The 17,009-nt window shown below is 43.9% G+C and overlaps 1 protein-coding gene and 1 long non-coding RNA gene across 2 annotated transcripts in view; one reads left to right on the top strand and one right to left on the bottom strand.

Moving 5' to 3' along the window:
* Positions 1 to 3,348, bottom strand: part of SKIDA1 (SKI/DACH domain containing 1) — a 6,822-nt gene extending 3,474 nt beyond the window's left edge. Inside the window, 1 exon segment of the mRNA XM_027695629.1 lies at positions 50 to 3,348. Within this exon segment, the coding sequence (XP_027551430.1) occupies positions 50 to 669 (620 nt within the window). The 5' untranslated portion in view covers positions 670 to 3,348.
* A 4,341-nt stretch (positions 3,349 to 7,689) lies between these two features.
* Positions 7,690 to 15,531, top strand: LOC113973509. Its single transcript, XR_003536233.1, has 2 exons — positions 7,690 to 7,935; positions 13,697 to 15,531. It is a non-coding gene; the product is annotated as an uncharacterized LOC113973509 (long non-coding RNA).
* The last annotated feature ends 1,478 nt before the right edge of the window (positions 15,532 to 17,009 follow it).

The following is a 17,009-nucleotide window of genomic DNA, read 5'->3' as shown; positions in this document are numbered from 1 at the left end:
GGCGGCCGGGAGCCGGGGCCGCGCCGCGGCGGCGGGCGGGCGGCGGGGCCGCAGGGAAGCGCAGCCGCCCGCTGCCGGCGCCGTTTCATAGTTTACGGGGGGTTTGCAAGGCGCCCGAGCGATTTCTGGGTAGCTGTGGCCAGTGTATTTACTAAAAATGTGAGGTAGATGAGCGGCCGGTAGCAAGGCTGTGTCCCCCGGGCGCAGAGCTTTCCTCCGGACGGGCAGCAGCTGCCGGGGAGAGTCGCTCAGACCCAGCCAAAGTTTGTTCTCCTTCCAGAAGCCGGAGAAGGGGTCGGCGGGAGCGAGCTCCGGCCGGAGGTCGGCGGCAGACAGCGCCCGGCTTAGTTTCCTCCGTTTCGTCTTAAGTACCCGTTCGGTTTTGCAGGATGTGTACAGGGCTTCCACGTCCTCTCTGGAGATCAGGGTGCATTTGGCGGCGTGGAAAGCGATGGAGTTGATGGCTTTGAGTTTCCTCAACTCCTCCAGGTCGCAGTGATGCTTTTTTACTTTTAAATGATCCATTCGCTTGTGCACGGTAGTTCGCGGGATGTTTTTGAGCAGGTCTGTAAAAACCTGGGAGAGTGCAAACATTTGCTTTCCTTTAATGATGAGGTAGCCGAGCCTCACGCCATCCACCTCTTCAAAACCCGACTTCAGGTCTCCCATTTCGTGAATTAAATTATTCCCAGCATTTGCAGAGAGAGAGAGAGATGAAAAAAAAAAGAAAAAAAAAAGAAAAAGCCACACACACACAATCCTCAGCCAGATGCTGTATTTGTCTCAAGGCATCCTGCTAATAAAATATAACAAAGGCTGTTATTCCTGGTGAATGAAGTGCCAAACTTTAGACAAAATAAAAAAAAAATAAATTAAAAAATACCGTGAGGCTACAATCAATATATAATCTTAAAAATCAGGTTTGCCAAAGTGTTTCTCTAAGTTGCTTCTGAAGATCAGTACCTGTTCCCTTTCATTCCCTGCTTTTCCATTGGAAACTATGATAATGGAATGTGAAGGGAGGAAGAGAAAAGAAATGCAGCTGCTATTCCCGCCGCTGCTTTAGCTACAAATAAAATGACAGAGTGAAGTGAGCTCGTCCGGAGACACCTTCATCAATTAATTCCCCTAAAGCCAACGCTGATTGGACACTCCTGACAGGTGATGCAATAAAAATTGATATTCCACCCCTTCCCCCAAAAAATCTCCCACTAATTAGCATACCCTTATACTGCCACCTCCCCTCCCAAAGTAAATAATACAGTTAGTATATAAATCTTTCTATTAAACAATCCGAGCTCAAACATACTCAGCCCTCTCAGACTTCCTCGTAGCTAGCTTCCGAGGAAGGATTTGTATGCTTTTCCCCCCTGTCGTTCCGTATATTTTCAGCCTGTTTTGGACAAACGTTGCTCTTTTGTGCATGCCGTGAATTTAAAGGACATAAGTCTGATCGTAACGATGGAAAATCCTTCGGTAACGTAGCCGCTTTAAACTAGCGTTTTATTCTCCATTGTGTGGAAAATGAAGCTTAGAGTAAACGTGCAGAACAGCCTGGTATTTCCCCTTCTGAGGCTCCAAAGTTAAATGTTCGGTTGCTAACGAGAGGGAATACTTACATTTTCGAGTTTCTCTTGATTTTCCTCTTCTGCTTAATTAGGTTTTTACAGCCAGGAACTAAGGTTATTTTTGCTGTCTGAGTATCACGGGTTCCTGCACCGTGATACTGTAACACTTTTAACTGAAATTCTGCCTGTAGTATTGCGGGAGGGGGGAGGAGGACGTGAGCTCACGTCAGACCCATAACAAAGCATAGATAAGCCAGAAATGTATACACTTTTCACGATGAACCGTACTGGATCACGAGCTGGAATGTCCTATAGTCCCAGAGCCCACGTCAGGATTCCTGCGTGCTGATTGCTTCCAGCAGAGAAAGGAGAATGTAAAATATCCAAGGTGCTTCCAAGAGCCTTTACGTAATAACAAAAAAGTGCTGGCACACACAATGTACGATATTGCATCGGGCTAGGATGCTTCTGGCTCGCAGTTTGCATATTCCGCTCGGAGTAGCCCAGCCGAAGCTTTTTGATGCTCCATTTATAGCAGCCCCTTAAAATCAATTGGAAGAAGCAGCATGAATGTTTAACCTCTTCTTAGGAACGTTAAATTATTCGAGTGTCAGGAACGGGGATTTCGCAAATGTTGCGATAGCTGCATGCCTCTCCCTTGTCACGTTAACGTGATGCTTGCGGTTTGCACGTTAGGCGCTGCGAAAAAAAAAATCACCAATCTCTGCCGTGCATCCAGTGTTCCGCTGGATACAAACACCAGCACTTTTATGTATCACTGCACATCCAGAATTAGACACATCCGCGAGATTAATGAGACATCTCATATTGCTGTGACTTGGCAAAAAAATCGACGGAGAAAAAAAAATTAAAAATCTTCAATCTCAAACGTCAATATCCACTCCGCATGTTGGCAATATGGTGCGTGGAGTTCGTGTTACCCCGTCAGGTACAGCTAAAAGAAAGCGCATAATCACTCTGTGAAAAAGCAGTTTTGCATGCCAAGGCAAAATGCAGGCGAGCCCCCAATTTCACAGGAATTCGAGAGAGAAGTGGGAATTTGGAGAAGTGCATCCGGGAATGGAGGAAGTCTATTCAAGAGAGCCTCTAACTCGGAGGGCTGAGATTTGAAAAGTCAGCCCTGGACTACTGTTGCTCTCAGCGCAGATGTAATCGCCGCTGTTCAACTTAATCCATGTGTGTGCGAACCGCGATGCCTAGTTCTTCCCTTTGAAACCTAGGGATAGTATTCCCATCCGAGAAAGCAGAGCTACAGCAAATTACATTTTGTCCCTCGAATTAGAAAAGGATCATTGAGTGGATCTCGTGATATTTCAGCCTTTAAACGTAACCGAGAGGCAGCAGTGAACAATGCCTCGGCACAGCTCAGACCATCCGCGGAGTTCGCCTTCCCTCTCCTCGCATCTGGATCCCCCAGCCTTGCCTTTCTCTTGCTCGCTCGTGTGAGAGGCACCCTCGTATATGCTGAGGCTGAAAGCAAAAGTTTCGAGAGAAAACAGCTGCTGGCGCTAAAAAGAAATCATCGTGGTCTTTCTAGAGCTAGAGACAATAAGGTCGTTTAAAAATTCCTCCTGATGTACTTATATGCTGCCAACACCCCCACCCCCTCCCCACTGCTCTCCTCCCCCTGCTTTAAGGTTAAGGGTATGGAGTCAACAGTAAAGGAACTGTAAACTCCGATAAAGCTGTTCAGAAGACGTTACCAAAAACCCCGATGGGATGAAAACTCCTTTATCTGTCAGGTAGTTCAGCTGGGTCAGATTCCCGTGTAAATCCACGCGTGCGTTCGCACGCAGGAAGCCACGGGCACCCAGACCTGCACCCACGCGCTGCCGGTGACAGCCAGGCAGTGGGATTCGGCAACTATTTTAAAAATGCCCTTTTTTTTTCCCTTTAATTCCGGCGCTACCAAACGTTTAAAACTAGTGACGGCTATTCGGCAAACCTCGGGCTCCCGAAAGGTGCGGCCATGAGCACCGGGGCCGAAGCAGCGCCAGATGTCGGCAGGGAGAAACACACCAGAAGTCTTGGGAAATGTCAGGCGCCCAACCTACACATCCCCACCGTATACTTACACACACTTTCGGTTGCATATCTTACTCCGCATCTCACACGGAGAGCTTTGTTTCTTTACTTCTCCATCGTTTGTTTTGTTTTGGTTCTTTTCGTGTGCGTGTGCGTGTGCAAGAGGCCTCTGACGGCTCTTTATCAGGATCTCCCCCAGCCCGCTTGAAGACGACCCCGGATACACAATGTGTGCTAAGGGCCAAGGGAAAGCACACACACACGCACATTAAAGGCAGGGGACTTGAAAATGGATTTGCACGCACACAGGGGATTGCAATCAATAGCCACCAACATTTATGGTTTAGATGGTTAATGTGAAAGCTGGTCAAAAGAATGAATATGAAAAATTAAAGGTGTCTGCTGTCAATTACATGAAAAGTTATGCCATAATTTACTTGCTGGGATGTATGCCTGCGTGTTCGTGTGTCCATGTGCATGTGTGTGCAGACCCAGATGTACATGTAGCTATTTCTCAAAAGCAAGGGAGTTTCTTTGTTAATTTTGTGGACTGTGTCACTCTCGCTGGTGATCAAAGATGAACATGATTAAAGGGATGGATGTTTGTCTCACATTTCATAAGATAAGGACGCCCAGAGATGCCCGGTTTTGCCAAATACATACACATGCAACTACAGAGAGTTGTGTGTATGGGCGCACACACACACAGAGGCGATCAATCAAACGTGCTCCTTTTCACATTGAGTAGCGTGCAATCTGCAATCTACACTCTATAGCCAGTAGTATTTCAGTCTTGAAACTGTCTGGCCTAAGGATAAACCTCATTAGAAAAGAAAGAGCAAAATAATATTCATAATACTTTGCTGCAGACCTATTCCCATTTATTGGAAATCATATACTTGGATTTTTGTAAACTTGTGTTAAAATCTATATGCTCACAGGGAAGTGCTTAGCCATGTCATTCCAGAAAGAAAACGTGTGTAACGTTTAAAATACTCCTTTTACGTGATGATTTATTTTCATAGTATGATTATGTTTAAATACCAGTGCAATTCCATCTGAACTCTTCCTTCTGCAATGTAGTAATGCACATACCATTTACAGTCTTTTAAACGTTTTGTTGGGAAATGCAACAGCAACGTCCACCACCAGTTGTACTAATGGGGAGAATTCTTTTGAAAATCTTCAGGAAAACCTAAGAGGTCATATGCATTTTAACACTAGGATTGCCACATTATTAGAGTATTATTATTATTTATTATTATTTGTTAATGCTGGACAATGTCTTCAGGTACTGACAAGCATTAAATAAACCTTTTGCTTTCATGATGCTGGGCAGAAATACATATTTCACATGAGAACTTGATTTCTAACACTACACTCTGCTTCTAGGTACTGCTGGGCATATTTTGCTCAAGGAGGACACAGACAGAGAGCAGCTAGAGGCTATCACAAAGAGTCCAGTAACGGAAATATAATAGGGTCAAAGAACAATATAATAGGATCCTTCTGCTATTTTAAAGTCAGCCAAATGTGACTGTAGTACCTAAAATTTGCTGTAAATTCTACTCTGACAATGTATCAGAATGTATAACTAAATCTCCTAAATGTGTGGCACAAAGAAATACCAGCCACCAGTCCAGGAAAAAAAAATCGTAATCTGGCTAACACTCTTATGCCTAGGAGTTTCAGGGTTGTTTTTTTCCTTTCTTTTCTTTTTCTTTCTCTCTTTTTTTTTTTTTTTTTGGTAAACAAAGACGCAATGCAGGGTTCTACTAAGTGCTTTTTAAGTTTTTGTTTTTGGGGATTTTTTTGGTTTTTTTTTATGGGGGCTGGAATGTTTCTTGCACACTAGAATTTTGTGCAATTTATAATCACCATGAGCTAAGACTATTTCTTGAGTTTAATACTCATGGTAGTTTTAAAATACTTTTTAGCAGGAGTTTCTGGACACATACTACATGCCATGTTGTTTACTGACCCATAATCAAAATGCAGTGACCTTCTACCCTTTTTTTGCCCCTTGACCCATGCTGAATTCAATGCAGCCTTTATAAATTTGCAAATCCTTGGACGTAAAGGGGATTTGGTGAGGCTTTGTTCTGAAAGGATCCTAAAAGTTTGCATTTTTAATTAGACAAAGGTAAAGCAACAAACATTGGGAAATAAGATCCTCTCCTGCACATAGGTTATCGCTCTTAATTTCTGCTCTGGGAAACTACATCTTAAAAACCGTACCCTGCAAACTGAAAAGCAGTTGAAAATGAAGGCTATAAGGAGGTTATGAATTGCACCAAATTAGCAATGTGGTACAAATCACTTTCATGACGTAAGGGATGACCAGGCCACAATCTTCCGGCTCTCCTCATCTCCAAGGACTGTGTGGATCCTGGAGACCCGGGGAGAGGGGACAGCCAGCGATTTGATCTGGAGCTACAGGCGCATTCCCTTATCTCCTTTGCTATCAGTCAGTTTAAAGGACACCATAATTATGATGGTGATAAAACAATGCCTGCTTATGTGTGCTGAATAAATAAAGAATGTTTACAGCCCCAGAATGTTTCAATTCCAATTAAATGCTATCAAAGAAAAGCCCCTCTCCCTCCCTCTCCCCTCCCTCCTTCTTCCCCACGACTCCCTATTTACCTTGTTGGTTGTAATATGGCCCTATGAAATAAACCGGCCTTCCAGTTTGCCATTAAGGCCACATCGGGAGGAGGGGGAGGAGGAGGAGGAGGAGGAGGAGGAGGAGGAGGAGAGGGGGTGTGAGACAACATGCACTCCCGGTCCCACAATTACTTGGGTCACCTGCATCCTCTTTCTTTTTTTTTTTTAATTTATTTTACTATTATTTGTTTATTTTTCAATTGGAAAAGGCGTGATGATGCAGGAGGAAAAGGCACTTAAGGATCCCGCTCCAACCACTGACTGAGGGAGTTGGGCTGAATTAATCCGGCGCCCCTGGGCACTGGAGGAAGGGGCTGTGTCCACCCCCCCATGGCTGCCACCCTGCCGGGGCCTCGGGGAGCGGGGTCTCCCCACTGCTCCTCTTCCCTCTCTGGTGGGGAGCCTTGGAAACGGGAGCCTGGAAATGCTTCCCGCTCACTAAGACACAAGGATCATTTCAAATATTCATTGTATCAGCAAATCTCATCATAATCAGATTAAAGCAAGGTTTAGGGGGGGACTGCCTGTGTTTCTGGGTGCGAAACATCGACTGGACTACAAAGAAAGCAGAAAACTGGTTTATCTCCTCCTGGCTTGGTTACACAGGAGAAAAATGAAAAGCAGTAATTTTTGCAAGAAAAGGACACTTTAAAAAGCTGTGATTCTCCCCATTCCACTCTGGGTAGCATGTTCCTCTCAGAGGTTTTTTCCCTTCAAACTTTACGCTTAATATTTCTATACGATGCTCTTATTTATTTGCTTTAAACTCCAGAGACTGTTTCTGCTGCGGAATATACTGAGGTAGATTTTCTTCACGACAATTTGCTTTTAGCTTATCTCAGCTGAGGGAACAGCTTTTCTACATTCAAGCTTTAAAATGTATATTTCGTTGAGTTGTCTGAGGTGAGATGTTTATATCCATTTTGTGGAAGTGAGTGAGGAACTGAGTGCATTTTCAAGTCTGCTCCTAGATGCAGGCCCTTTTCCTTTTGAAAGTTTAGACCTGCAATACCCTCAATTCTACTGGCAGAATTAGGATGGACTTGGAGGGTCCTAAACGTGACCATTCACTAAGGCGGGGGGCTTGCAACAACGTGCTCGGCAACTTAATCTTACGCTAAAAAGAGTAGAGAGCGTAAAAGAATGGAATACAAACTCTCCCGACATTTGTAGTCGCTTCCAAAGTGGACCGTGCATTTTAAGGCTGATGGGAACGTGTGTATTTTGGAGCAAAAAGGAGAGAAGGTAAGTGTTTATCCTTGTATCCGCCAGTTCGGTAGAAACAATGAAAGAACAAAGGGAACCACTTCTCCATGTTAACATTTCACATTTTCCTCCTCCGTTTGAGCCTCGCTGCGAGGGGCTGGCGGGGGGGGGACCGGCTCCAACTTTACCTTCGGCGGCGGGACGGGGGTGCGGGGGACGGAGAGAAAGTTGCGGGGCGGTTCGAGTCACCCCCCGTTCACCGGGAGCCTACCGCGGGCAGGAGCTGCAGATTTCATGGCTGTGGACTTGCCGGAGATCCCCCGCGAACCGCGGCCGGCGGGAGCGGGATCGGGGCCGGGACCTTTGTGTGCGGGGTCTGCCTGGCCCCGCGCTGCCGGCGAGGACGGAGCTCCCCGGTGACTGCCGGGCAGCGGGAGAGGAAGCAGAGGTTAGGAGCTGAGGGTGGGAGTGGGGGGGGGAGAAAAAGCCCCTCGAATTATTCGCAAATCCCATAAATCGCGTGGAAGCGCGGTGGGGGAGGGGCTGGGGGCGAGCAAACCCCGCGCGGACCGTTACAAAGGGCGGCGGCGGCCCGGGACACACGGACACACACGGACAGACAGACACGGGCACGCACACACACGCGCTCGGTGTTCGCAGCCGCGGAGGGCGGCCCGGCCCCGGCCCGCCGCGAGGCACCGGCTCGGCCCGCCCGCCATTGGCGCGGGGACTCTCGGCCGCTGACCTTTCACCCCCCCCCACCCCCGCCCGCCGCTTCCTCTGCCGCCCCGACACCTTCCTTCCCACAATGCCGCGCGCCGGCCGCGCTCGTGCCGCGCTCGAGCCTCCTACCAGCTCCCGCCCCTCCCCATCCCCCCTCTCGGGGTCCCGGGAGAACCCGGGAGCGGCGGCGCCTCCCTCGGGAAGCGCCAAGGCGGGATCGGGGTGTCTCTGTGGCGGCGGCGGTAACGGCCGGCCGGGGGCGGGGCAGAGGCGGGCCTGGCCGCGTTCGAGCGGGAGCGCTGGCGGAGCCACGCGCGGGGCGGCGGGTGCCGGGGAAGGGACCGGCCGGGAATCCCGTCAGCTGCCGGGGGGAGGACCCTGGCCACAGGATGCGGGGGGAGCCTCCTTGGCTGTAGCGGGGGCGGTGGGGCAGGAAGGGGGTCTAGGGTCCCTGCTTGCCTGGGTGTTGTGGGAGCTGGGGCGCTGGGAAGAGGATTTGCCTGTTGAATTTCATCGCTAGTAGACGTTAATCTCGTGTTTTAAAGTACCTTGTCAGTGGCTTTAAGGAAATCAAACGTGACATTAATCAAATCACACAAATGTAAACATTTATAAGTTAAATCCTAATATTATGCAATTATTTAAATCGAGCCATGTTTTTTCCTCAGTGTCGTGTTGTAGCTCTCGCTTCCTTCCTTGCATGCTTTGAGTTTTCCGCTGGATCCCGCGTGTCTTGGTGTCTGCTCCATGGTGTTCTGAGCCTGAGGCCAGGAACACGCTAGACTGTGGGTCGCAGGTGGCAAAGGAGGCAGCGCTGTAGCTTAAATATTGTCTGGTCACCTAAACAAGCCCATCAGGGTTAAAAAGCAGAATGCTTTTTGTGAATTTGAGGACAAAACCCTCAAATAATACCTTGCATTGGTAGAGTTGGGTTTTTTTCCTCGGGTTACGTGAAGCGGGTGATTCCGTGTGGAAGCTCAAGGAGGCTTGGGTGGCTGGGATGTGGAGAGAGGTGCCTTTGGAGCCTCGGTGGGATTTTTAGGCAAAGTGACATGTGCAAGACCCACTAAATTGCGAGTAGGGAACGAAGGATGGCGGGCAGGAAGGCTTCGACGGCAGGCACGGCACGAGGGCGAGTTTGGTGAAGATGGCAGGATACCCTGGGAAGCGGCCGGCGCCGCGGGCAGTTGGCCTCTCCCCATCTTTGCCCTCCTTCCCGGCCCTTGCAGTTCGCCTCTCCCGGCGGGGAAGAGGGGATTTGGGGGTCAGGGAGGAGAACAATGCTGAGCCGCCCTTTGTGCGCAGCACCGTCCCCTGAAGGGAGGGAGCGCGCGGTGCAGCGGGGCCGCGGCGCCTCTGTAGTGCTGCTGCTCTCCTGCGGGCAGTGCTCGCGGCATGCGGGGCAGGAGCCCGGGGCAGCGGGATCACGGCTCCCATAGGCCGCCCGCCCGACCCCGGGATAGGCTCGGGAGCGGGGCTGGCGCCGCGCCAGCCGGGCAGCCCCGCTCGCCCTGCGGGGGCGGGAGAGCCCCGGGGGCGAGCGAGCGGCCGGGAGAGTAAACTCGTGGGTGCCCTCGGCGCGGCGCGGGCACGGGGCACTCCAAGGGTGAGCGGGGGTCTCCCGGCAGCGGAGCGGGCTCCGGGCAGGCTGCCCCAGGGAGCGAAGCGGCGAGCGATCCCGCAGGAAGCGGCAGCGGGGCCGGAGGAAGCGCGGCTGGGGCTCCCAGTGCTCCCGGCGCTCCCCATTGTTCCCCGGCCGCCTCTTTTCGCGCCGCTTCCCGCCCGGCGGGGAGGAGGGAAAGCTCCCGGCCCCGCACGCCGAGTGCTCGCAGGCAGCGGTGTGGGGGCACCCGGCGAAAAACTGGGCACATGAGTAGAGAGGAGCCTTTAGAAGTGCCATCCGCTGAGGGAGCTCCGTGAGGCTGTAGCTCACGTGTTACTTGAAAGGTAAACCACCCCCCCCCTACTACCGCAGCGGAATTGTACATAAAGTAACATCTGTTTCTGGGTGGATTTTAGAACAGGACTTGTTAAAGAAATTGGGAAAAACTGCTCCGACCCACTGGATTTGGATTAATAAATGTAGCCAAAGAGAATTTTGGAAGGAACTGTTCTTAACAGGCTGTCTATAAAAACGAAGATTAATCTTATCCTGTTTTTCATATAAGCACCATGATGGATTTTTTCCCCCAAGTGATTGTTTTGTGTTGGTTTGAGATTTTTAAAGATTTGTTTTATGGGAAAAGTGTTGGTTGCACTTTTTTGCCCTGAAAATATTTGGAAATTAGTTTTTTTCAGACCTGAACTTTCTCATGTATTTAGATAGAGGAATAATTGACTAATATGATGTTCAAGAAAATTCCCAACAAATGCCCTTGATCATCTAAGGGAAAAAATATGTATTTGCACATTGTTTCTGAAAGATTAAATTAAACCGGGTAGGGATTCATATATGTGATGAGGAAAAAATTTCTAGAAAACTGATTATTTTAAGAAATTTCTTTCTAGGAGAACTGTGATTATTTTTAGCAAGTTATCTCCGAGTGCTTGTGAATTTATTTTAAAATACTAGAAGTGATTTCTAGATTTTTATTTTTTTTATTTTTAAAAAAATTAAATATATGCCAAAAAATTAGCGGTTTGCGTAGATCGTGAGCAATAAGTAGAAGAAGTTAAAGGATGATGTTTATGGATATTACCTAGCTGAAAATAATTCTGAAGTGACTCTTCTACCCCCCCCACACTTGGGAAGTTGCATGCTTGCAGTCATTGTTTCGGATAATACCGTTTGGGACTTCTCTTTCACTCTTGGAAAACTTGCAGGCTTTTGTGGGACTCCTCCAAATAAAAGCTCAATTCAGTTTAGATGGTAAAAAGCATTCATATTATTCGAAAGTTGAAGATGCAAGTAACATTTAATAGGAAAACACCACCCTGGTAATATCTAAAGGCATTAGCTGTAAGATCGAGGAAAGAAAGATTTTTGTTTTGTTTTACTTGTCCTACTTGGCTATTCCGGAGATGCATTTGCTCTTGATTGCTGCTTGAGAATTTTCAGAAGGTTACTACAAATTTAGAAAGCGTCATTCAAAACGACATTTAATACTCTTGTATGCACTAAAATACATCACTATTTGAAAACTATCTTATTGAAAGGGAAGATTAAAAAAATAGGGAGAGATCTTTTGTTGCCATTCTTCATTAGTCTTTACTTTGTATTTGTGTGGAATGTGTTGACATATTTTATATATTAATTTTTTTTCACAAAGGAGCATTGTTGTTACTTTTAATTGGGAAGTACCACGTTATAAAAATTACCCACATTCCCGACTCTGAAGTACCAGAGTAAGATTGACAAAAAATGATCCGAGCCTTGTGCGCTTAATTCACCAGGAATGTTAAGCTTCCCAGATACACCCTATGTGGTCAAGTTAGACTTTTGCACTTAGGCAGCTTTTAATGGTCAAAGTCGTACCTGGAGGAAATGTATCTATGTATATACATGTGGAATTGAAATGAGATGGTAACTAAGAGTGGGAATGCAGCTCACTGATCGAAAGACCTTTTTTTTTTTATTGCATTTGGCAACCTCTTTCTTTCAGAGACACAATACAATTAACATATTCTGGGGCGTGTTTTTGAGATTGGGAAGTGGTGGCCCCTTGTTGAGAAGAAAACACTTTAAATAAAAAAGTAACATTGTCTTGTCCAAATGGTACTGGGAAAAGCAGAGTAGTATTGCTTATCCAGCCCACGGATGCGGTTGATTTACTCCAATTTGCTTTAGCATATAACAAACCAGCTTTTCCTTTCCCACGCCTATATTAGAAGATATGTGTTTTGTTTATACAAACCCATCTAAAATAGCTCTACATTTAAGAGATTTGATGGGAAATTCAGCATGTTGTTTCTCGTATTTAACATGTAGTACAGATACCATTCCTAAATTGAAATCAAATAAATGTGACCTGTGACACAACACAGTATCACACTGCTGATTGTAACACAACAAACATGAAAAAAGGCTATTAATTTATATGGAATGTTAATTTAGCAAATCCTACATAGAAATATGCCTATAGAAGAAAGGTAATCTGAGGCTTCGTCTTGGAGTGATGCTATATAAATGTATTTAATACAAATCCAATGAATTAATACATACCTCATAAAAATCCAAACTTTGAAACGAAGCATTCTTGTTTGAAGAAAACCCCTGCATTACGTTTAAGTTGCATATAATCTAAATTCCAGAGTTTACTAACCCAGCTTTTCAGGGCTTAATACGGCATTAATATTCAATATGGTTTGCTAGAAGTTTATTTCAGGTTCTTTTGTATCATACTGTAATTATCATTACTTTGACTTGACTCATATAAAAATGTGGTTAACATTTAAATGCTTTTTTAATGTAGAGTATTATAAATTAACTGTCACATTTAAATCTTTAACTTCTATCACTTAGGGAATGTTAAATCTTTAAAAAGGAAATAATCACTGCACTTGAAAACATCCTGTGCTAGGATTCCTTTATATAGAATTTTGGTTTGAGATTGTTCATTCAAAGAAAATCCCTTGTTTCATGTTTACTGTAAACCTCAGCCTGAAATTAACATTTAAATGCCAACACTAGTAACAGAAGCAGTACTTGAAAACCACCAATTTTATCCATTGCAGCTAGTTAAGTGGAATTTAGCAAAGTCTCAAAAGGTGATAATACAATTAAAAGCAAAAAAATGAATACAATAGTTGGTGGAATTACTTTCCCCTTTCTTTGTGGTCTAAAGAACTACAAAATTTGTAATTATGTTTGCATAAAAGAAAATAGCACAACATATGAAGAAGCATGGTGTCCAGGAGATGCACTGACATGACCTCTGATGCTGCTACCTGGACTTGCATAACACGTAAATACACAGAACACTCAAACTCCTGATCACAAAGTGACTACATGTTAAATGTTGAAACTTCTAAATTATTCAGTACATTGCATTTGAATAGGTGGTAAATACAGAGTGTAGCAGTATATTAACAAACAGGAGGAGGAAAAAGAAAACTTTACTCTTTCTCAGTATAATTTAAGCATGTAAAGATACATTAACGTTTTTTACGTGGGTTCTGTAGACACACTATATCCTTCATAACTGAACATGGATAGAAAGAATTTGTTGGATCTAAGTCAGACTGCCATTTAAAATGCACTGCATGGAAGGGTCAACATGTAAGAGTCACATTTTATTTTGTGTAAAGTGACGATTGCTGCTGCCTTCCCAGAAATGAAGCAAATACCCATGATTAGAAGGTATTTTAGTGAACACTGTTAATGATTTAAACCCACAGAAACAAAAGGCAGACAAGCTTCAATGTATTTTAAATGGATAATCGGCAGATAAGATTATTTGACCTATTGAATATCACTAAGTTACTGCAATTTTTCTGTTTTCAGTTGCATCTCTTTAGCTGCAGCATGTGTATCCTTTTGCACATAGGTAAAGATCACAGCTTTCTCAACAAAGACCCAATCTGAAAATGGAGTAAAAATTGGTGTGAGAAGTTTGCTTTCTGGAAGGAAGTGAGTTTCCCTGCTCTCCAGCTCCAAGTCCCAATATCAATTCATGTTTTCTAATATAGTATGCATTTTATATCAAGTCTGTGCTTTTTCTGTTATTTTTGGAAGACTCTTCTGATTATTATATACAACTGGTAATGTGGTTTTGTAAATTAAAGATTTTGTCTTGTTCAATGCTTTGTTTTATTCACTAAAATCACAATATGATTTTGCACATTTTAGTAAAAAAGGTGACATTTAAAGCAAACATTCAAAAATCTTAGCTTTACTGTTGGAACTGGTTATTTTCTAGTAAAAATGTGTGAATACCTCTTTATTTTTGTTTTTGAAGCTGAAGTGCTATTCATTCATATAGGTTAATGTTTTCTTGAGGAATGCCTTAAACTTTTAGAAACAATTTGCATTTGGAGAGTGTAATTTTCTTTCACTTACACATTCACTCTGTTTGTGAAAGTATCTAAAAAAAAATCAAAACATAGAATCTTTTTGTACGTTTCTTATATTCTAACTTGTTTAGCTCCTAGGTTTTGTAGGTTCCTTTTAAGAGAATTGGATTTTCTCCTTGCATTTGGATTAACAATGAAATTATTCATTCTTACTCACTGGATTATATTCCTCTCTAATTATTTTAATCTCTTATATATCACTATAAGAAGGACAGGCTTCATTTTTTAAAAAGAAAATTGGTCTTCTGTGTCATGTCAGTGCTTATTAAATACTACAATCATAAGAACATATATGCTACAAGATGTTATGTTCTGATTCCATCGCTGTTATAGGCTTAGTGTTTGCAGTATTTATTTAGTGGTAATGCATTTCTTTTCCTATTTTGCATTTCAAAAGTCTTCTTTAAATGATTGTTTTACAGAACTATCAAGAGGTTATCTAAATTTTTCCATCCAATATTACACAATACCATAAAGTGGTAGTCATGGAGTTTCCTCCAGTCCATGTATATTCCTTCTATAGAAGGAATTAAACAGAAATCCATAAAAAGACAACAAATGTTTTATTAAATAATTGAATGTATTAGGCTTCACTGAATTTTGACCAAAGCAGAATTTCAGGCTGTTCAATACTGAGCTAGTGTGTTACATGGTGTGAGATTAAAATATTTTTATTTGAAAACTATACAGTTGGTTTTTCATGAATATACTCATGTTGCCATGGTGCAGCTTTAATCAAGTTGTTGGAAAGTAATTAGTTTTTTCTTTGGTGATGCTTCTTTATAAGACTAAAGATTGAGCTTTAAAATAGCTAACATTAAAAAAAAAGGGAAAAAAAGAAAGGCTCGGGAATTGTACTAGTTGCTTTTCAAAGAAGAAATTACAGGAAGACCTCAATGAACTAGAAAAAAAGTGAGAAAAATTTACAATTGTTTGTTGCAAGCTTTACTAAATGTATAAATTCATCCAACAAAATATATTTAATAGATTTTCATTTTAAAAGGATATTTATTTTAATTTACCTGTCAGGGAAATAAAGGATAGATTTGCTGCTGTACTGTGATTTTTTTTTTTCTTAGTTAAGGTTGGCAAAATCATTGAGGGTGCTTTTTAAATTAGATGTCATTTTCTCGACAAGAATGAAGAAGGGCTGGGACACTGTAGCTATCAGCTTCAAATAATTTTGCGTTTTTTTAAAACACCAGGATATATTAATTGCTTTGTTTTCTTACAAAGTAATTGCTTGCACCTGCCATTTTCAGGGTATTTTTTACAAGCTTTTAAAGTAATAAAAATAGTGTTTTAAGTATGTTTTATAACATAAATAGTTTTATGTTCAAATTTGTGTTCTTCAGTGTTGATAGGACATTTGGTGCAGGGTGGTTTTTTTTTTCCTGGAGATCAATCTTTGATTTTACACAAACTGAAACATAGTATGTTCCAGTCTCCTCCCCCTCCATTTTTTACATGAGTCTTAAACATTTTTAAACTCTTACGGATATTTGGAGCATATATTTACAGAGAAATGCTTAGAATGTGTCCCAAATGGCTGCATGAATCTCATGTTTGGTTGGGCCCTGCATGTAGGAAGCTACTTCTATGACTCCTTTTTCCCTGCCTGCCATTCTTTCTCTATCAAAATAATTCCACTTAAAACTTTCAAGGAGAGAAAAGAGCTTGACCTAAGATATCCTGCTTCCAAACTGCAGAGTCAAATGTCTGTAGGGGGTAGAGTTGTACACATCCCACCTCTCCCTTCCACGTAGCAGTTCCTGATACTCCCGTGCACAAGTGCAGATGTTTTATTAGTTAACAATGTATAAAATATAACCTGAATATGTATCGGTGTAGGTAGTGATGTGTCCAGGAATGTACATAATTCAGTAGTGATTTGTAGGGATACCAGCTGAGCTGCCCTTGCAAGATCATCATGAAAAATACAGTCCACGCACAAATTCTGCTTCTCCGTCTTTTAGCATGATAATGAAGATGAATCAATGATATCTTCCTTGTCCAACACAGATAAATAAATAAATAAATACTAGGCCTGGGGCAAGTGAGTGAGCAGAATTTTGCAAGGCTGCATTTAATTTCTCTGTGCTTCTAACAATCACCACAATTAGTTCCTTCTGCCATAGGCATACCTGCTTACAATTCAATAGTCTGAGATTTTCCTCTCTGCTGACTACCTCAGCTCTCTCCTCTCGTTTTTTTTTTCTTCTTCCCCTCCTCTTCTAATTAAGAGAGACAACAGAATTACAGAATTGTTTCACTAAAAAGAAACCCCAAACGCCCAGAGCAGCTGTGTTGAGGAACACGTTTGGTTTTGTGTCTGCGGACACATCTCCTGTTCAGCATCACTTTCGCTGCTGTGGCAGGAATAGCTGGGCAGCGCTGCATCCACGCCAGGAGTTTTGGGGGAGAGGAAAGCGCGGGATTAATAATGCATTAGCTGTGCGGCCCCATCGCCGGGAAAATAAACAAAATAGTAAAAGTTGCGGTGAGGGAGGGCAAGTGGCGTAACAGCGAGAACGCATTAGTCCTGCAGGCACACCGAGGGGATATAAACAGGATAATAAAAGTTGGGAGGGGGAATGCATTAGTCCTGCAGTCACATCAGGGGGAAAATAAACAAGATAGTAAAAATGATTTCGGGGGGGATGGGAGGGTGGGAAAGGGGCGGGAATGGGGCGAGTCCTCCAGCCTTCCTGAAGGGGGCATGAGCAGAGTGACATCGCGGGTGGGAGCGGGGCGCATGTCCGCCGCCTCCCCGCCCCCCCGCGCCGA

The sequence above is a fragment of the Neopelma chrysocephalum genome, unplaced genomic scaffold (genome assembly GCF_003984885.1).
Source record: "Neopelma chrysocephalum unplaced genomic scaffold, ASM398488v2 Primary Assembly neopelma1_102, whole genome shotgun sequence".
Classification (NCBI taxonomy): domain Eukaryota; kingdom Metazoa; phylum Chordata; class Aves; order Passeriformes; family Pipridae; genus Neopelma; species Neopelma chrysocephalum.
This window is presented reverse-complemented; position numbering and strand designations above follow the sequence as displayed.